Source organism: Bipolaris sorokiniana, assembly GCF_000338995.1.
Source record: "Bipolaris sorokiniana ND90Pr unplaced genomic scaffold COCSAscaffold_14, whole genome shotgun sequence".
Lineage (NCBI taxonomy): Eukaryota > Fungi > Ascomycota > Dothideomycetes > Pleosporales > Pleosporaceae > Bipolaris > Bipolaris sorokiniana.
The window spans coordinates 1,053,540-1,075,390 of record NW_006911908.1 but is presented as its reverse complement, the minus strand read 5'-3'; the positions used below and the strand labels follow the sequence as shown (position 1 = coordinate 1,075,390).

The window sequence follows — 21,851 nt, the reverse complement described above, 5'->3', positions numbered from 1 at the left end:
ACGCCAAGTTATTAAAGGCTATCAAATAGCGATGCAGTCAGCAACAATACTTGCAGAGGAGAATAAGAAGCTACGTATACAAGTCCAGCGTCAACGAAAAAGCAGAGTCAGCAGCGTCAATATATTGCTTCTGGTGGAGTACTCCAGGTCCAACAGGGTCAGCAGATAGCTGCAGAGGCAGAAAGGATGGTGATGGAGGCTAGCCAGAGCCAGGCTGGTGAGCGACGTCAGCGCGCACCGCCGACGTGTACGAAGTGCCACGTTCAAGGGCATACTCGGATCTCATGTAAATCTATATAGAGAATAATATCTCTTAATTTTATTCTATTTTATTGCGTTATTGTAGAGCAATTGCGCAGAGCGTCGGGTTAGGTTGGGCGGGGTGCCCAGCTTACTGATCTGCCCAGCTTACTGATCCCGCACGTTAACGTGCGGGATCAGTAAGCTGGCCGGAACAGTAAGCTGGCCGCCCCACCAAACTTAACGCGACGCTCTACACAACAACTATAATGCCGCGACAACAACGTTCTATACAGACTTCTCGTGAAGGTAGAATAAGTCTTGCTATAGCGTCCTATCATAATAATCTAAAACAATCTATCTACTCTCTCGCGAAAGCGTACGACGTGCCAAAATCGACGCTCTAGACACGCCTCCGCGGTATCCAGCCACGATCAGAGGTTCCGTCTACTAGGCGTAAGCTATCACCTGTCGAGGAGCAGTCTCTTATTCAGTGGATTCTAGAGCTAGACCGACGAGGCTTTCCACCCCATATCATTAACGTGCGACGAATGGCAGACGCGTTACTCGCTGCGCGTAGCCAAGATCCACCTCCACAACCTATAGGCAAGAAATAAGTGTTACGCTTTATCCAGAGCCAGCCAGAGCTTCAGACAAAGTGGAGTAGGCGACTTAATAGCCAGCGTGCCTCCTGCGAGGATCCTGTCGCAATCGCAGCCTAGTTTAAGCTAGTAGAGAAGACGCGCCAGGCGTACGGTATCCTAGATCAAGATATCTACAACTTTAATGAGACTGGCTTCGCGATAGGCGTCGCTAGCACGTCTAAGGTAGTTACTAGCTCTGATAGAGTTAGTCGCGCAGTTATCGTACAGCCAGGCAATCGCGAGTAGGTAACAGCTATCAAGTGTATTAATGCATCTGGCTGGTGTCTTCCACCCTTCGTAATTCTATCTAGTAAGGTCCACCAGAATATTTAGTATCGTAACCTCCCACTAGACTAGACTATCGGCGTCTCAGACAACGGCTGGATGACAGACGAGCTAAGTATAGAGTGGGTGAAGCACTTCAACCAGTATACAGCCGCTCGTACGGCTAGAGTCTATCGTCTTCTTATCCTAGACGGCTATAGTAGCCACGCTACGCTAGAGTTCAACCAGTACTGCACAGAGAATAAGATTATCACTCTCTATATGCCGCCTCACACGTCGCACCTCTTCCAGCCTCTAGACGTAAGCTGCTACTCCCCTCTCAAGCGCGCGTACGGACGCGAGGTTGAGGAGCTCGCCCGCCATGGCGTCTACTATATTAACAAAACAGACTTTCTTATAGCCTATACACGGATCCGGCCGACTATATTCACGCAGCAGAATATCTAGGTAGGCTTCCAGGCGACAGGCCTTATCCCTTCTTGTCCAGATCGCATTCTATTATCGCTAACTATCGTCCGAACACCGTCTCCATTACAGACTACTGTAGATAACAACATTACAGCGCAGATAGTAGCGCAGATAGAGACACTATATATAGTAGCAGAGGTTTAGCAGCAGCTACGCTATCTCTAAGAGCGACTATAGCGGCAGCTAGAGAGCCTAATAAGCGTCGCGATACGCCAGCTTGCGAAAAGCGCTCAGCTTGCGATGTAATTAGCAACAATACTTATAGAGGAGAATAAGAAGCTACGTGTAGAAAACTAACGTTAACGACAGAAGCAGAGTTAGCAGCGTCAATATATAGCTTCTAGTAGAGTCCTCCAGGTGCAGTAGGCTCAGCAGCTTACTATAGAGGCAGAAAGGGTGGTCATGGAGGCTAGCTAGAGCTAGGCGGGTGAGAGACGCCAGCGCGCGCCGCCAACGTGCACGAAGTGCCACACTTAAGGTTATAAACGGACTTAATGTAGACTAGAACAGACTATCTTAGAATAAAATATAATTATATTATCTCTCATTGTTGTGGCTCAATTGTGCAGAACGTCGCGTTGAGTTTGGTAGGGCGGCCAGCTTACTGTTCCGGCCAGCTTACTGATCCCGCATGTTAGCGTTTAAGATAGCCTTTAATTAATTCTTTATACTAACTAATATCTACTTAGCCTTTTAAGGCGCAGGTATTATTTCTTTTTAGCTAGACGCTATTCTATTAAAGCTAGACGTACAGCTATATACGCCTACTTTACTAGCTATTCTAGTAGAGGCTCTCTAGTAGGCTCGTACGCCTAGTAACACACGCGAGCTTAAAGCTTAATTAATATTAATACGTAATCGCGTTTAGCAGTATTAAGACTTATCGCTAGCTTTAATTATTACAGTAATTAACTAGCTTAAGAAGGGGGTAGAAGTAATAATACTCTCAGCTAAGCTAATACGCGATCGAATTACTACTCTTAAGAGAGCTAATATAGCAGTATTAGAGCGTTAATAGTATAAGAAAAAGCGGATATAAAAGCGAGGAGTTCTTACGAAGGGAGCTAAAGAGAATATACTCACTTAACGCGAGGCTAATAAGTAGATTACTTATAAAGAGTATTAGGGTAGAAAGTGATTAGGTATTAGCCACTAGGCTATAACGCGCTATAGTAGATATAAAGAGACTAGCTATAACTTACGTATATATAAGAAAGATACTCTAGATACTAATTAATCTACTATATTAATATTTATTAAAATTATTAATATATAGTAGAGCTATACGCTTGTAGAGGTATACAGAGTTAGTAGGGTACGCCGCTCGCTTACCTGCGCCGCTCGCTTGCTATATACGTTATATTATATTTATTCTTTTAGTAGTCTACGTATTTAGTAATATAGAATGTAACTTTATCCTTTATTTCTTTCAATTAGTAGTTACGCTAGATTAGTTCTATAGTTCTAGTAATTCCTAGGTGTCTATACACGGGATTATTATAATATTCTTTAATAATAGTTTATTATACTTCTTTAGGTACGTTATTCTCTATCTTTATAATAATATTAGGTTTATATACAGGTCTTAGGGATCCGTCTTCGTTAGTTTTAAGTATAGGTCTATTAACTATTATCTTAATTCCTATAATGTCGTGTTATTAACTAAGAGTATTAGCTCTTTTATTTTCTTTTCTTAGTATATAGATAATCTTAAACTTATATTATCTTAGTAGTTTGGCCTATCTTATTTATCTTTAATTAAGTACCTTTATTATTATAAAGTATACTAGGTTCTTATAGTCTATATAGACTATAAGTTCTAAATAGCTTTCTATATATACTCTCTAGTAGCGTAAGTATTCTATAATAGCTAGAAGTTCTTTATTATGTATATTATATCTTTTTTCTACTCCTAAGAACTTTCTTAAGTAGTATACTACTAGGTGCTATTTTTCGTTAATAAGTATACTAGCGTAGCCTTCTAATATAAGGTTTAATGCGTCTGTTTCGATCTTTATAGGTATACCTAAAGTAAATATCTTAAAATATAGTAGTATAATGTACGTGGTCTTAAGCTTATTAAAGGCTTCTTTTACTTTCTTACTCTATATAAATAGCGTATCCTTCTATATAAGTTGTGTTATTAGTATTGTGATTTTTAAGAAATCTTTAATAAATTAGCGATTAAAGTTTACGAATCCTAGAAATAACTGGATTTCTATAACTATAGTTAGTGTTAGCTAATCTTTAATAACTTAGATTTTTTCTTCGCTTATTTATACTCTATTAACTTCTATTATATAGCCTAAGAAGTTAACCTTATTTTTATAGAATTTATACTTCTTTAGCTTAAGTCTAAGGCTATATTTATCTAGTTTCTTAAGTACTATCTTTATATATAAGATGTAGTCTTCCTTATTTTCTAAGTAGATAAGAATGTCGTTTAGGTAGGCGATAATAAATATATCTAAATATAGCTAAAGTACGTTATTGATAAGTTCCTAGAATATTACTAGGGCGTTTATAAGTCTAAATAGTATAACCTTATACTTATAATGTCTATATTAAGTTTTAAAAGCTATTTTCTATTCTTCGCTCTGCTTTACTCTAATAAGATAGTATCTATCTTAGAGATCTAGTACTATAAAGATTTTCGTATAGGATAATTAATCTCTAAGCTCTATAATATTAGATAGTAGGTAATAATTTTTTACTATAATATTGTTGAGTCGCTAGTAATTAATATATAGTTAATCTATTCTATTCTTCTTTAGTATAAATATAATTAGATATCCTACAGGTAACTTTAATAGTCGGATGTATTCTTTAGCGAGACTCTTATCTATATACTCTCTTAGTACTTTAAGTTCTCTTTCTAATAATTAATATATTTGTCTAAAAGTTAGTATCTTTCCTTTCTATAGGACTATCTCGTAGTCTTAGGGTTTATATTTTAGTAATACTATTTTATCTACCGCGTTCTAAAATAGATACTTATATTCTTTATATTCTTTAGGGAATTCTAGAGTTATACTATTCTCTCTTCCTCTTACCTTTTAATCTATTAGGCTAATTTTAGTATCTACGGAGTATAGCTTCCTACTAAGAGAACTACTATTTAAGTATACTTTCTTCTTAGTATTATTGCATTATTTAGTAACGTTACTTTTATCTACTATTAAACTCTACTAATACGTAGGCTAGCTTATGAGTGCGTTTATTCTATAGCACTTAAATTAAAATACCTTTAATTTCTAGTTAATCTATAGGTTGTATTTCCTAAGCTATAGGAGTCTTAAAATAATGTCGTAGGTAGCTAGTCTAATAACGTCTAGGTCTATCTTCTTTATATACTCCTAGATGCTAAGTATTACTTATCTAACCTTATATGTAATATTACTTTCTTTTAGTATTAGTTCGCTGTTAGCTACGTATAGTAGGTATAGCTATTATTTCTATTATTTCTTAAGTCTAGCTTAGTCTACTACGTACGCTAAAATATAGTTCGCCTGTAATTCTAAGTCTACTAGTGCCTATATTCATCTTCTATTAAGCTTTACTAATAGTTTAATAAGTTCTAGAGGTTCTAGTACGTTAATTTCCTTAAAGAGGCCTTATAGCCCTATCGTTAGCCTAAAAAAGACTACTCTTATTAGTATCCGTAGTAGTCTTTAGCTACTATATGCTTTTCGCATTTCTTACTAAGGTATATATACTATTAGTCTTCCCTATATTCTAATAAGAGGCTGTCTAGATACTACACTTCATGTGTAGTCTATATCTAAATAATACTTTAAAAGTCTATTTTACTAGGAAAGTGCATTTTCTTATACTTATCCTATAAATATACTAGGCAGCTATTACTCTTATATTCGTACTATAGCTATTTATACTTAAGTATACCCTTAACGTACTATAGGCTCTATTTAGCTCCTCTCTTATTTAAGTAGTAAGTAGAGCAGTAGTTATGCGTACACGCGATCTATAATATACTTACGTAGTACTTATTTCTTACGTTAAACTAGTACTATATAGGTTTACAGAAGTTATTCCGTTCTTACGTTTTCTATACTTATATTACCCCTTAGAGCGTAAGTCTTTATTCTAGCCTTTTAATATTTACTATAATATGTGCGTATATAGGTAGGTACTATATTATTGTAATTTAGTAAAAGTTAATATCTAAGCGTAGGTACTATAGCTGTTAGTATATATCTAGTAACACTTTATCGCTATTATTCTTATAAGCGTAGGTCTTACTTAAGCGGCTAAGTAGTATAAATAGTACGTTAATCTACTTCTATACTTCTACTAGGTTATCTTATTAGGTCTTAGATAATTCTAGTATTACGCTATCTTACCTCTTTTTATAGGGCGTAGATAGCCTATTTTTCTCTTAGAATTATACTATCTTTTTATATTTAGACGTAAGGAGTTATTCTATCTTTAACGTCTCGTATTTCTTCTTACTCACTAGTTTAGCTTTAGATATATCTTTAGACGTAGTTAGAGTTAGCTTATCTAATCTACTAATAACTTCTATATTATCTAGGTAGTATATAATATCTAGCTAGGTAATAACGTTCTACAACTCGTTGTCATCTAATTTTAAATTCTAGTGTAGAACGTTAAGCTGTTGTTTAACTTTATTCTTACTCTAATAGTTATGTACTATATAGCCTTCTTTACTATATACGTATTAATTAATCTTTTTCTTATTATCCTTATCTTTTTTATAATAGAGTTTACTAGGTCCTTTTCTCTTATATAAGTTATTAAGGTGTATAAATTCGTACCTATTAGTTATATATACGCTAGGTATCCTAGGCTAATAGCTTCTCTATCGCCTCTAGTTAAGCTATAAACGCTGGTGGTACTGTTATCGTAGCTAGTCGTTCTTATTATTGTAGTTTTACGTTCTCTAATTAAATAGTTATTCTTCTAGTGCGAGCTAATAGAGTTCGTTATTAAGCCTAATAGCTTCTTCTATAAGTTTATTAAGGTTAGTAATATTAGCTCTACTTCTTATAAGTTCTCTGCGCACTATAGGTTTTAGGCCTTAGCGATATATACGTATAAGAGTGTTATTATCCTATTTAATATACGTGGTATACTGCTAAAATTAAGTAATATAATTAGTAGTAGATCTAGTTTAGCGTAGGGTCTAGATTTTCTATTCCGCGATTACAGATTCTTTAATAGGTAAGAAGTTTTATTATATTTTAGCCTTAAAAGCCTCCTAGTCTTTAACTAGAGCGGTATTATCAGCATTAATAATAGATTTATCTATATAACGTTTAATAATAGGGTTAGACTATTTTTCTAAATTATCTTAATAGTACCTAGTAGCTAAGACAACCTTATTATTATCTTTAATCTTATCTCCAGCTAAGTAGAAGTAATAGTCGACCTAGAGAAGCTAGGCTTTAAGCTTATTATAATTACTATAGTAAAGGTTAGGCTTATAGGCGTTAATCGTAGTTCCTTTAGTCTATGAAGCGGTTAGAGTATTTATTATAATATTGCTTATTATAAGAGTATTTAAAGTATTAAGAGTATAGCTTAAGTAGAAGTAATATTAGACTTCTAGTATTAAGCTTCTTATTAGTTAGTTGTCGCAGATAGAGAGATAGTATACGCTAGATAGTAACTTAGGTAAGTATAATATTATATTATACTTATACTCGTAACTTAAGTTAAATATATTAAGCTACAGTACTAAGCCAAAAGTTTCGCCACGCTAGCTGAATCTCCGCCCCCACCCAAATCCGACTAATATACTGCAACTACTAATATCTCTACTAAAATAATATAAAATTAGAAGCTAAAAAAGAATTATATTCTCTATATACTAGTACTTTATTTAATAGCCTCGCGCCTTACGATAGGCCGTAAGGCGGCGTGGTATAGAGCCGATTTGTCCTAGAATTGTCTTATTTAGTATTTTACTCTAGCACTCTTTAAAAGCTTTATAAAACCTATACTACTTAGCTTAAGCTTTACTATAATTTTAGTACTATAAATAGTTTTAATACATACTGTTTTTAAGTACCCACCAGAGGTATTTAATAGGGTTAAGATCCGGGGAGTTAGCTAGCCAATCTAGTATTCTAATATAGTAATCGTAAAGAAAGTTTTAAATAATAGTAGCCGTATAGATACGCGCGTTATCCTGTATAAAGGTCTGATCTAGATAGTAGTAAGAGAGTAATCTCTAACGAAGGGTTTAGATATAACTTTAGCTAGTATACCCACTACGTAGAGTATTTATATCCCTTTCTATAATCACAAGTAGACTACGATAAGATCGTCCACGACGACTAAGCTATATAGCTCCCCACACTATCTGCCTTAGGCCCTATACAGGGCAAACCTCTATTATTATATCCTACTTCCATTTCTTATCTAGATATCGAAAACACCACTTCTATTAAGCACTAGAACTCTTCTAAACTAAGCACTCGTCTAAGAAGATTATAGTACGGCGATACTAAGGAAACTATTAGTACCTACACGCGAATTTATAGCGCTTACGGGCATAGATACTAGTTAGTTTTAGGCGGCCTTTACAGTAATATTTACGTATATTAAAGCTTTAGAGAACCTAGTATAATATATAGCCGCTAAGAGGCTTCGAAGACGTACCATTAGAGTGTACAAAGACTACTTTTTTAATAAGATCTTTATATATAATCTTAGGCGATTTTCGTATATACTAAAGTATAATCTTCTTCTAATAGTTCGAAAGTATCAGCAGACGTCCAGAGCGAGGCCTATCACGCGTAGTGTAGGTGGTGTTATACTTTTAATAGAGGCGTTAGATCGTGGACACGTCGCGGTAAAATACCACCGCTACTTCTTTATCAGTTGCGCCCGCCTACAACATCCTAATCGCGATATTACGCTCGTCTAAAGTCATATTTAGACCGCGCGGTATCTTTTACCGTACCGTACGGCCGAATTAGAGTAATACAGCGTGGGCGGCGCGCGTTCAAAGTAGTAGTAGAGGTGAGGGAAAGTAGAGTGGTTAGAGCTAGCAAGGCGAAACTTTTAGCGCATAGCTGTATAAGAGCTTAGTACCTAATACTATATACTTACGTAGTCCTAGTGTCCTAGTAGTTCTAGTAGTAGTAAGGGGCTATAGAACTACGGGGATCGGTAGGACTAGTTACGTAGTTCTAGTAAGTCCTAGTATATAAAGTATACTAAGACTAAGTAGGATCTGTATAACTTGTTACGTAATTCCTTTTCTTACTATATTCCCGCTATCTCGTAGATTACTCGTTAAATAAACGTAACAGTAAAATGTTCTCTATATTCTAAGGCTGGTCGTAATAAGAAAATAATTAAGCTACTTAGATTATACTGTATAACTAGTAATAAGTAGACAGAGAGCTAAGCCGCATTCTATAATCTACTTCTAAAAGATAGAGAGCTATTTTTAGAGTTTAAAGCTTATTTTATTAATCTCGCTATTAAAGAATATATATTAGAACTAGAGTGGCCTTTCTATCTCTAGTAGAAGATTAGCCTAGCTCTATAGGTTTCTAATATAGCTGTTAAGCGTTTCTTTAATAGCTCCTTTAATAAGATGTATAAACATCTTACTACTTTTAAATTAGAATAATAATTAGCTCCTATCGTAGTATAATTAGAGCGATAGACTACCTATACTTTAACTACAAAACCTAAGTTAGCTATCTATTAGATAAGAGAGTATTACCTACCTACGTATAAAGTAAGGTCCAACTCCGCTCTAACTCTACCTTAGGCCTTCTTAAGTGTACCTAAGCTTACCTCTAAGGTACTAGTACTAGAACGCTAAGCTACTTCTAGTAACTACTACTACTATAGTAAGCCTAGACACTTTATAAGTGACTGTATAGTCTCTTAAGTAAAAGTGATAGAAGCTATTTAAAAAGAAGATATATTTAAGAAAGCCGTAGAATACTAGTTAGATAAGAACTAGTTAGGAAATAGCGAAGCCTAGAAAAACGCTCTACTCTAGGCATTTATAAGTATAACCTTACTAAGATTAATCTATTATACTTATTTAAAGGAAAGTACTTCTAAGTTCCTACCGTTCTTTATTCGAAGGGCTATAGTATTAACCTATAGTTACTAGTTAATACTAGCGCCTAAGGTTTCTTATTTCTAAATTCTATAATTGCTTATATAATCTCTAGTTTGCTCTAGGTTTCTATCTAAAGACTACTCTTTAAGATTAGGTTTAGATAAGAGTTAACTAATATATCTAGTTGTACCTCTTTATTAATAGCTGTAAGATCTATAACTATCTATTTATTATTATAGATTTAGAATTCTAGGATTATATTATTAGTATTAAGTAGCTACGCTGATTCTAGCTTTAATGAGATACAGTTTGGAACTAAATTATATAGCTAGCTAAGTACTTAGTAACTTATAACTTTACCCTACTTATTCTAGTATAGTTAAAATAACTAGCTGTTAATACTAAGGTTGCGAAGAATATTAAGAGACGTAACGCTCTCTAGGAGAAGAACGACTATTAGAGAAGAAATAGTCTAACTATAACTAGTATTTAACGGATCCGTAGCCTTCTTTAACTTCTTAAAGCCTATTCTCTACCTCTAGTACCCAACTTTACTCTAAAACCTATCTAATCTGTACTCTCTTCCTCTTCTTTACCCTATATTTTACTTATCTCTACTAACGCCTTCTACTACACTATAAAACGTAAGGAAAATAAGTTCTTTATAATAAGTATCTATAAGATTAATTGTATTCCAGAAGAGAAATGACTAAAGGATAATCCTAAAAATACTAAGTTAGTGTAGGACTAACTCCTATCTATCTACTACTCGTACTAAGACGTATTTAGTAAAACTACTACTAATTAGCTACCTAAATACTGCCTATATAACTATAAGATCGTTCTTACTAAACTTCTACTAAATTAGTTTAGTCCTCTATATAAGTAGAGTACTAAAGAGCTTTAAGCGACTATGGCGTTTATTATAGAGAACCTTTAGAAGGGATACTTTTTCTTAAGCTATAGCCCTTCTATCTCCCTAGTCTTATATATTTAGAAGCTAGATAGAGACCTACGTATTTACGTAGATTACTATAAACTTAATACTGTTATACGTAAGAATACGTATCTAATCCCGCGTATTAATAAGCTACTTACTTATCCTTATAAGGCTAAGATCTTTACTAAGCTTAATATACGTGCGGCTTTTAATAAGATCTAAATTGACTCTAACTCTAAAGAATATACTATATTCTATATATATTATAGAACGTATAAGACTAAGATATTACTCTTTAGGCTATATAATAGTCTAGTAACCTATGAGCGATATATAAATAATATACTCATTAATTATCTAGATAACTTCCATATCGTCTACTTAGATAATATTTTTATCTACTCTAAGTTAGAGGCGGAATATATCTAATATATATATAAGGTACTAGAAAGGCTATAGTAAGTAGAACTCTAAGTTAATATTAAGAAGAGTGAATTTTATATTACTTAGATAAAGTACTTAGAGTATATTCTTACTAATAAAGGACTAGAGGTAGATTCTAATAAGGTAGAAGCTCTCTATAACTAGGTTTAACCTACTACTATTACTAGTATAAAGTTATTTCTAGGCTTTATAGAATTCTATTAGTAATTCGTTCTAGAATACTTATAAGTTACTAAGTTAAGTATTATACTCTAGAGCCCCGCGAAGCCCTTTATATAGGATTTAGACTACAATTATACCTTTAAGAGAATAAAAATAGTCTTACTAGTAATCTCTACCTTATATTACTACTACCTAGAGTATAATACTAAGGTAGAGATAGATATATCTAATAGTGTTATAGCTAGAATACTATCTTAGAACTAACTAAATAGCTTATAGTGCCTAGTAGCTTTCTTTAGTAAGATTCTATCTAGATTAGAGCTAAACTAGGAGATATATAATAAAGAGTTATATGCTATTATTATAGTATTTAATAAGTAGAGATCTAAGTTAGCCTTAGCACACTCTTAAGTCTAAGTATACTTTAACTACTACTCTCTAAAATACTTTATAACTACTAAGGTTCTAAACGCCTAATAAATAAGATAGGCTAAATAGCTCGCCTTATTTAACTTCTATATCTAATATACGCCTAGTAAGGATAATATATACGCTAATATCCTTAGCTATGATAAATAGAATCTATAGAACTTAAGGAATACCTAAATTAATAACTATTTGCGGGTTCTCTTAGGACTATACTAACTTAATAACTAAATTAACTCTAAACTCGCTAAGGTATATATAGAATAACTATCTAAGTAGGCTACCTTACTACTAGTAGTTAAGCCTACTTAGGAGACTATATCCCTAGACTCTCTTAAGCTAATTAAGCTTCTATTATAGTAAAACTGCGCATTATTTAAGAAAGAGTGCTATACTCTCTCTAATAAGTATTAGATAGAAAATAGACTATTACTCTACTTAAACCGTCTCTGCGTATAGCTAGACTCTACTATATATACATAACTAATCTAAGAGGCCTATAATTAAGTCTTATTAGCCTACCTAAGTATAAAGAAGACTTATTAGCTGCTATCTTAGAAATATTATTAGAAAGGTATAGAAGCTACCTATAAGAGATACGTACAGAACTACTTAGCTTACTATAAAGCCTATCTAAGATAGACCTAAGTTCTAGAACTAATTTACCCCCTTCTAATTCTTAACTAGCTAATATAACACCTCTATATTAACTTTAAAGAATTCCCTAAAGATAAGGCTAGATATAATTAGATTATAGTTATAATTAACTAGTTATCTAAATAAGCTATCTCTATCCTATATTATAAGATAATTAACGTAAGAGGTATTGCTATACTCTTTATCTAGTAGGTATACTAATTTAGATATACCCTAGAAATAATTATCTCTAATTAAGGACTATAGTTCGTATCTAGTTTCTAGTCTAAGTTCTATTAGATTCTAGGCGTTAAGGTTAAGCTATCTACTACCTATTATAAGGAAACTAATAGTTAAATAGAGATTATAAATAAGTATATTAATTAGAAACTACGTCTGTTTATAACCTACTACTAGGATAACTAGAGTAAGCTGCTACCTCTAATTAATTATACTTAAATTTCCCTATCTTACTCTTCTATTAGTATATCTCTATACTAGATCCTTTATAAATCCGTACCTAAGTAAAGCTAGGACTAGTAGCATCTAACTAGTATTCTTACCCCTACTAAGAAACTTAATTATAAGAATGCTCTAGCGCTTACTACCTACATATATGCTATATAGAATACCGCTAAGTAGTAGATAGAGAAGGCCTAGAACTAAATACGATCCGCCGTTAACTACTATTATCGCTCTATTTATTAGAATATTAGCAATATAGTATTCTTAAATACTAATAACCTAGTAATTAACTATCTAAGTCGTAAGCTAGCCGCTAAGTAAGAGAGTCCCTTTAAGATTCTAGAGAAAGTTAGCTACTTATATTAACTTTAACTACTAGTAGACTCCTATATCTATAACGTATTTACTCTAGACCTACTATATAAGAACCCCTAAGACTCTCTTCTAGGATAAGAGGCTTCTAAGCCTCCTAGTAAGCCTATCTAAGGTATAGAAGAGTAGAAAGTAGATTAGATTCTTACTAGTAAGTTATATCGTACTAAGTTAAAGTATTAGATAAGCTAGATCGGACATAATCTAGATCTTACTTAGTATCCTACCTCTTACTTTATAGGAGCTCCTTATAAGCTTAGAGAGTTTTATAAATAAAACCTATTAAAGCTAGAACCTCCTTAGGCTCTTAGCTAGTAGATTTAAGCTTAGAAGAAAGGTATAGACGATATAACTTCGCTATAGGATAATTAAGTATAGAAAAAGAAAAAAAAGTAGGTATAGAATAAGCTAAAAGTTACCTAAAATAGTCTCTCGCGCTAGCGTAGAGGAACTATAATAGAGAGATATAAGAATAGTCTTATAGCTATAGAACTAGCTATCTACTAAGAGAGAGATAGTATAACGATATTACAACTTCGCTATATATTAGACTAATTCTAGAGCTAGATTAAAGATAGTATTTACCGCCCTCTTTATTAACCACTTATTATAAGGTTGAATCCGATTTAGATCTAATTAAGATTAGTATATAAGAAGATACTCTCTGTAGCTAGCTCTATAGACTTATAATATCCTTTCATATAAGGCCTATAGGTGTCTATTCGAATTAAGGCTCGTTTAATATCCCACGCACTTCTATATACCTCTAAGTAACACTACCGCCAATACTAATCTAAGTAGTGTTACCTACGCTATTATAAGGCTAGTAAGCTTTACGTTAGTATTCTATAAAAGTTATCTAGCGAGATAATAGAGTAGCGTACTTAGTAAGAAGAGATAACAGGTTCGATAACTATTAATCTTTTAGATAGACTAATAGGTATTAATCTTATTAAGTAAGTAACTAGTAAGAAAGTATAATTTAAGTTAATGTTGCACGGGGTTTAGATCTATACTTCTCTATTCTAGTCCGCACTAAGGCAGGTAAGTATTACGTTAGTATTCCGTGAGGCTTATCTAGTGATATAGTAGAGTTAGTATACTTAAGAAGAGTTTTAATAAGACTACTCTATTTAATAGACTAACTTGTAATCATCTTATTAAGTAAATTTACTAGTAAGATAGTATAATTTAAGTTAACAATAACGAGAGTAAATAATAAAATGTATCTATCCTTATATCCTTATTACTTTCTATCCTAATATCTAGCTAAACCCTTAATATCTCTAATATCACTAGTATCCTTAGATATCCTAGCATCTTCTAAGAGTCTAGTATCTCTAGATGTCCTATCTTAGCGAGATGCTAAGTCACGTGATTAGCGCCCTGCGTTAATTATTACCTTTTAACGTAGACGTCTATAGGCCTTTCACTATCTTATTATTTATTAAGAAGAGAATCCTTCTTATTACTTATAACATTACCTTCTCTCTTAGAGCTATCGTCTTAATACCTTAGAATATTATTTTTCTATACTGCGTATTAAGACGCTAGCTATATATAAGTTTAGAGCCCATCTACTTATTATAGCCGTCTCTACTTTATAGCCTTCTTAACTATACTTAAGATATAAAAACTCTATACTCTACGTCTTTAAACTTTAACTAAGTAGAAGCGTTTCTAGGCCGCCTACGTAGAGTATAAGAGCCTTAAAATAGAATTTTACTATAAGCGTTATAAAGAGAAGAGATTACGTTATTTTATAGAGACAAGGTCTAGTTATTATGCTAGTTATATTTCTATTAGTACTAAATATAGTCTTTTTGTTTCTAAGGAAGAGTAGAAGAAAGTTTAGAAGGAGCGTAAAGAACGAGAACTAGCTATAGCTTATCTTAAAGTATAGCTTTCTTAATAAAAGCTTAAACTTCTAGAAGTAAAGAAGTATAAACAGTCTTTTACGCGTCGCAATCTTACGATAATTACTATTTAAGACTAAGTAAAAGAGTAGACTAAGAGGAGCTTAGCCTCTAGAGGTATAGGCCTTTCTATTATTAAACTATCGCTATCTAGACTGTTAGCTAATCTAGGTAGGTTATAGGCTGATTACTATAATTCTTCTTTTAACTATTCCTTCCTCTTTAAGGGGCTTCCCCTTACTATTCTAGGTACTTCTAGTAGTATTTACGTACTAGTAACTTATAGTTTATTAGATGTTCTTTAGGTTCCTAAGTATTATAGCTCTTAGGCTATTCTTACTACTTAACTAAGTACTTCTACTAACTACTAATTCTCTATAGGTTCTTAATTTCCTTAATCTTATACTTATTATCTTTAAGCTCTATATCTATTACTAGCTTAGTATCTAGAGGTACTAGTTCTAAGAGTTTCTTATAAAAGATAAAGTAGATTTATATACCTTATAGAAGTTTTAACTTATAGTTTACTATTTCTATTTTCTCTAGGATCTTAAATAGTCCTATTTAGAGGTTATCTAATTTTTTATATAGTTATTTAGTTTTTAGGTTTTATCTTAATAGAAAAACTATATCCTCTTTCTTAAAGGTTAGTCTCATAATTCTTTATTTATTTACTACTTTAGATGTTATAAGGCTCCGTTAAGCTATATTCTTACTTAATTCTTTATATAATTTTTATATAAGCTTTACATTATTATCTACTTCTACTATAATACTTTTAATATCTTTTAGATCTTAATAAGTAGTTAGCTTATATCTATAGTTCGCGTAGTATAGCGAATACTTTAATATAACTAATTTTATACTATTATAGGCTAATTACGCTGTTAGTAGTAGTTCTATCTAGTTGTTCTATAACTTATTAGCGTATATCCATAAGTACTATTCTAATATCTAGTTCGTTCTTTCTATCTAGCCGTCGATTTTTAGGTAAAAGCTTATTAAAAGCTTCTTCTTAATACCTAACTTTACTAGGAATATATTCTAGTATTTAGACCCAAATAGTTTATTACACTTAGTAATAAACTCTTTGGATATCCCGTACTCTAATACTAGTACTTTAGTAACTTTATACGCGTATTTATCTACTATAATAGTTTCTTTTATAGGTATAAACTATACTATCTTAGTTAATTAGTCTACGATTACTAGTATTATATTATAAAATTAAGCTAATCCTAGTTCTAATAATTTCGGGAGCTTTACTATAAAGTTTATTATTATACTGATCTATAGTCTAAATAGTAGCTATAAGGGCTATAATAGGCTGTAGAGCTTATATCTCTTAAGCTTATTCTAGTAATATACTAAATAGTTACTTAGTATTTTCTATACCTTTATATGTATACGTAGTATTATAAACGCCTTAAATAGTCGTCTAACTATTTCTTTAATTCCTATATATCTATATTCTAAGAACTTATATAGTTCTTATATAAGACTTAATCTTATATATAGAGGTATGTATATTTAGTTCTTCGCGATTATATTTTAGTACTCTTATTCGTTGTTTAATAGTTTATTAGAGCTTTCTTCGTCAGGCTTAAACTATTAGCTAGCTACTTACTACTACTATTATTATTATAGTATTTCTACCTGCTCGGCCACCTTAACTACTTTAGCTAGTTCTAGCTAGTTATACTTTAGACTGCTATTAGGTATTATCTTAAGTAAGGCATTATATAGTTCTTTATAACCCTCTTCATATAAATTAGACCTTCTACTTAAAGTATCTACTACTCTATTAAGCGTCCCCGCGCGGTACGTAATTTTATAGTTAAACTAGGCTAGTATCTCTACTTAGCGTACTTATCGTTAGTTAAGCTTCTTTATTATTATAAAACTTATTAAGTTCTAGTAATTAATAAATACCTTAATATAGTTAAGGAGTACTAATAGGTACACTTTCTATTATTTAAAGGTATTAACTACTCTAAGTAGTTCCTTATCGTAAACGTCGTAATTAAGTTCTACTCTTAAGAACTTTTATACATAGTAGAATACTAGTCTCTATTTTTTATCAAGGTACTACTATAATAATATAGCTCTAAGTGTATAGTTAGACGCGTTAGTCTTAACTCTAGTAAGTTATTAAGGGCTGTATATCTTAAGTACTAGCGCCTTTAGAAATATCTGCTTAATTCGATTAAAAGCCTCTTAATATTTATATTCTTATTTAGAACTTATTGCCTTTTTTATTACTTCTATAAGAGGTGCTATAATCTTTAAGTAATCTCTAATAAACTTTTAATAATAGTTTATAAATCTTAAAATGAACTAGATATTCTTAACAATTTTAGGTTTTAGCTATTTCTATATAGTCTATATCTTCTTTAGGTTATTTTTACATCTTTAGTTAATATAATAAATCTAAGCAATTCTATTTTCTATATATAAAATTTATACTTTCCTAGTTAAAGGTATAGCTTATATTCCTTAAGCTTCTATAAGACCTTCTTAATATACTTAATATATTCTTTATATATACTACTAAAGAATACTAGTATATTATCTAAATACGTGGTAATAAAGATTCTAAGGTATTTATAGAGTGCGTTATTAATAACTAATTAAAAGGTTGCTAGCGTATTCGTTAATCTAAATAGTATAACTATATACTTAAAAAGTGTATACTTTATTTTAAACGCTATTATCTACTTATAACTCTCTCTAATCTTAATTTAGTAAAATTCTTTCTAAACGTTAAACTTTATAAACTACTTAGCTTCCTAGAGTTAATCTATAAGCTTTATAATACGTAGTAAGAGATATTAGTTCTTCTCAGTTACGCTATTTAACCTTCTAAAGTCGATATATAGTTGCTACTTTCTATTAGGTTTCTTTATAAATAAAATAGGTAAGGCTATTAAGCCTAATCCTAGTTAGATAAATCTCTTTTTTAAGTTCTTTTAGATGTAATCCCGCAGCTTAGCATTATACTTAGGCGCTATAGAGTATATTAGTTCTAGGCTTAACTTAGCTCCTTTATTAAGAATAATCTTATAATCCTAATCCTAATAGTCTACTAAGTCTATTACCTTATTTTCTTTAAATAGTTCTCTAAACTCGTCCGTTCAGTATTCTATTAAAATTACTAATATTAGTTCGTCTCTTATAGAGGTACCCTATAGTACTAGTGCTTCTTTTTTAGTCGCGATCTATTATATTTAAATAACTTCTACGTTCTAAGAGTTCTTTGTATAGATTCTCGCAATCTTATATAGTAATATTATACTAAATCTTCTATCCTAAGTTACGCGCTAATTTATTAGGCGTATCTTATATTATACTCTAGTTTCTTTATATATAGGCTCTTAGCTAAGTAATATCTTCTTTTACTAATTTAAAGTAAGGTTATACTTTAATAACTAGTCGTAGCTAATTATTATCTTAGTTTCTCTAAGATCTATAAAACTAATCTTTTCTTAGCTTTCTTAACTAGCTAGGCGTAACGTTACTACCTTAGTCTTAAGTTAGATTTAGCCGTTCCCGTATGTTATAGGACTATTATTAGCTAATACTACTCGTATTAGTACTTTCTTATTCTAATAGAGTGTTTTATCTCTTTCTACTACTTATAGAGATATAATAGTTTATACTACTCTACTATCTATAAGCGCTAATATCTTATTTCTATCTATAAGTACTATAGCTTTTAATTATAACTCTTTGACTCCTACTTTCTATACTTACTTAAAAATTATTTTAGAACTGCCTTTACTAGCATAACCCTATCTCTAGTAGCATCCTAGTTTTTTAACTACCTACTTCTCTTCTTCTTTAAGAAGTAGCCTTTATCTATCTTGGCAGAATAGTATATTATATACCAGTCGTTATAGTAGAAGCTCTAATAGATATTCTTATAAGGTATCTTCTATTACGTAGTCCTCTTTCTTAGTTTTAGCTTCTTACTTTTATAAATTAGGTAATCCTTTACCTTATAGATATTTACTAATAAGGTACTATAGTAGTAGTTATCTACCCGCTAAGTATCCTTAAACTATTATTAGTATATAGCCTATTCTTTCCTATAATACGTCTATAGGAGTTTACTATACTCTACTAGTATTTTCTATACTTAGGCTCTATATATTCTATAGTTCTTTACTATATATTCTTCTACAGAAATCGTGCTGTAGTAGTAGTCGTCTACTCTTTTAGCTTTCTCTCGCTATTCTTTATAGAATTAGTAATTCATTCTATACTTAATCTAGTATAACTCTTCGTAAGCTTCTTTTTCTCTAGGCTAGTGTATATAGTAATACTATATATAATACTCTTTATACTAGAAATTAGTATAGCAGTAATTATTCTTATTATCTCTAGTTTCTTCTCGCTTCCTTAAGTAGTAATTTTACTATCTTAGGTAGTTAATCTAATATAGGCGCTTATATTACTCTATCTATTCTTTAAACGTTTAAGGTGTCTTCTTATTATTAGGTTCCTTATACCTAGGTTACTCTTAGGCAGCTCTATAGGTAATTTTCTCTACTTAGAGTTTTAACATTATAACTCTTCTATTATAGTTGTAATTATTAGCTTAGTGCGTAGTTAGTCTATATATCTAGTACTATTAATTTCTTAGGCAGCGTAGTACTTCGGCCCCTTTAATCTACTAATTTATTAGTAGTAGTATATTCTACTTAAAGTTCTAGAGTCCTATTACCTCTTATACTAGCTTAAACGTCTTATTAGTAGCTTATCTTACTTCGTTGTATAGGTCTAGGTTACTAAGGGTTTTATCTAGTTTCTTAGTTAGGTATAGTATTAGTATTTAAATTATTCTAATCTTAACCGCTTCTTATCTAACTTTGTTTTCTAGGTAGTCTCTATAGAAGTATCCCGTCTTCCTATATTAGAGATATACTTTATTATTAGAACGCTTCTTACGTTCTTTTTGAGAGAGTCTGTTATTATACTTTTCTTAGAGTTTCTTATTCTTATCTTTAGACTTATTTTATACTTTACTAGTTATAATTGTATCGCTATTCTTATTAAACTAGCTATGCTGCTTCCTTATATTAGCTATCGTAGGTTTGAAATATTTCTTTTATTAGTTTCTTTTCTATAGCCTATTATTAATGCGTGTTACTAACTTAATTAGCCCGTAAAGCGTTATTAGCTTATCGTAATATATAAGTCTATCTTTAATATTTTCCTTTAGACCTACTTTAAACACCGTTTAAAGTGCTGCGTTATCCTAGTTAATTTATGCCTATAGTTACTTAAACTTAGCTATATATACTAATACTAAACTAGTCTACTTTAGGCGAGTTATCGCTTTCTCTACCTAGTTCTAAGTATCTACTTCTCTAAAGATATATCCTATCTCTTTCTTAAATTTAGCCTAGCTAGTGAATAAGGTATACGTCTTGTCCTTTGTTCCTCTATTTCTAATATCTAATAGATAGTCCTCTACGTATAGTTATATCTAGCTTAACGCTTATCCTTTTATATAGGTGCTAGCTATAAGAATCTTTTTCTAGTTATTAGGTACTTTATTAAATTTATAATATAAATTAATATTAGTAAAAAATATTTATAACTCTATACGACTTCTATCATACTTTTCTAGGGTAACTATCTTTAGTTTCTTAAGTAGTTTCTTATTTAGGGTAGCTATTAGTTAACCTATAAGTTAGTTAATCGTATTCTGTAACTTAGCTATTTACCTTACTTAGGCTTAGCTCTTACGTCTAAGATTAATAAGTTCGTACTTAGAGCTCCCTACCGCTAGCTTATTATTTCCCTCTTAGGTACTACTAGTTATATTAATATCTCTCTTAGGCACTAGGCCTAGGATATTAACGTATTCGCTTAAATTTCCTAATATAGTTTAATCTTATTCGGACGCTACTAGTTATTCCTTCTTCTACTAGATGCGTAGGTAGTTAACGTATTATACAGGGTTTAGATCTATACTTCTCTATTCTAGTCCGTACTAAGATAGGTAAGTGTAACGTTAGTGTTCTGTAAGGCTTATCTAGCGATATAGTAGAGTTAGCGTACTTAAGAAGGGTTTTTATAAGACTAATCTATTTAATAGACTAACTTATAATAATCTTATTAAGTAAAGTTACTAGTAAGAAAGTAGAATTTATGTTAACTATAATAAGAGTAAATAATAAAATTTATCTATCCTTATATCCTTATTACTTCCTATCTTAACATCTAGCTAAGCCCTTAATATCTCTAATATCGCTGGCATTCTTAGATGTTCTGGCATCTCCTAAGAGTCTAGTATCTCTAGATATCCTATCTTAGTAAGATACTAAGTCACGTAATCAGCGCCCCGCGTTAATTATTACCTTCTAACGTAGACGTCCATAGGCCTTTAGCTATCTCGTTATTTATTAAGGAGAGAATACTTCTTATTACTTATAATAGTTAACTATAACGAGAATAATAATATAATCTATCTATTCTTATAACCTTATTACTTCTAGTTCTAATATTCTATCTACCCAATCGTAGCAGGATAGTTATAATAGCACTACTATCCCTTTATATACTACTATCCTAGATATAAGCTAGTAAATAGGTAGAGTTTAGGTTATAATTAGGTTGCTAAGAGTTTAGGTATAGTTAAGGTTAGGGTCTTACATAATTAATACCCTAACCTAACCTCTACTTAAAGTCTTAGTAACCTAACTATAACCTAACCTAGCTCTTAGTAATAGAGTTAGGTAGAGTTATAGTTAGGTAAGATTAATACTAGG

General features: G+C 31.5%; 4 protein-coding genes across 4 annotated transcripts; 2 read left to right on the top strand and 2 right to left on the bottom strand.

The window, feature by feature from the left end:
- The first annotated feature begins 968 nt into the window (after positions 1 to 968).
- COCSADRAFT_345982 (uncharacterized protein) lies at positions 969 to 1,768 on the top strand. The gene has a single exon (XM_007705775.1). It carries the CDS (start codon positions 1,269 to 1,271, stop codon positions 1,614 to 1,616), a length of 348 nt encoding a protein of 115 aa, XP_007703965.1. The 5' UTR covers positions 969 to 1,268; the 3' UTR covers positions 1,617 to 1,768.
- A 2,145-nt stretch (positions 1,769 to 3,913) lies between these two features.
- On the bottom strand, positions 3,914 to 4,114 carry COCSADRAFT_99372 (uncharacterized protein; the record flags this gene model as incomplete). Its single annotated transcript, XM_007705774.1, has 1 exon — positions 3,914 to 4,114. A coding segment is annotated over one exon (201 nt), but the record flags the coding sequence as incomplete, so codon positions are not given.
- Positions 4,115 to 10,885: 6,771 nt separating this feature from the next.
- COCSADRAFT_99004 (uncharacterized protein) lies at positions 10,886 to 11,080 on the top strand (the record flags this gene model as incomplete). The annotated part of the gene is made up of 1 exon (XM_007705773.1): positions 10,886 to 11,080. A coding segment is annotated over one exon (195 nt), but the record flags the coding sequence as incomplete, so codon positions are not given.
- Positions 11,081 to 16,764: 5,684 nt separating this feature from the next.
- On the bottom strand, positions 16,765 to 16,914 carry COCSADRAFT_98517 (uncharacterized protein; the record flags this gene model as incomplete). The annotated part of the gene is made up of 1 exon (XM_007705772.1): positions 16,765 to 16,914. A coding segment is annotated over one exon (150 nt), but the record flags the coding sequence as incomplete, so codon positions are not given.
- Between the last annotated feature and the right edge of the window lie 4,937 nt (positions 16,915 to 21,851).

What these genes read in the sequence shown, in the direction of transcription:
- COCSADRAFT_345982 (XM_007705775.1), top strand. Translation starts at nt 1,269, where the DNA reads ATGACAGACGAGCTAAGTATAGAGTGGGTGAAGCACTTCAACCAGTAT.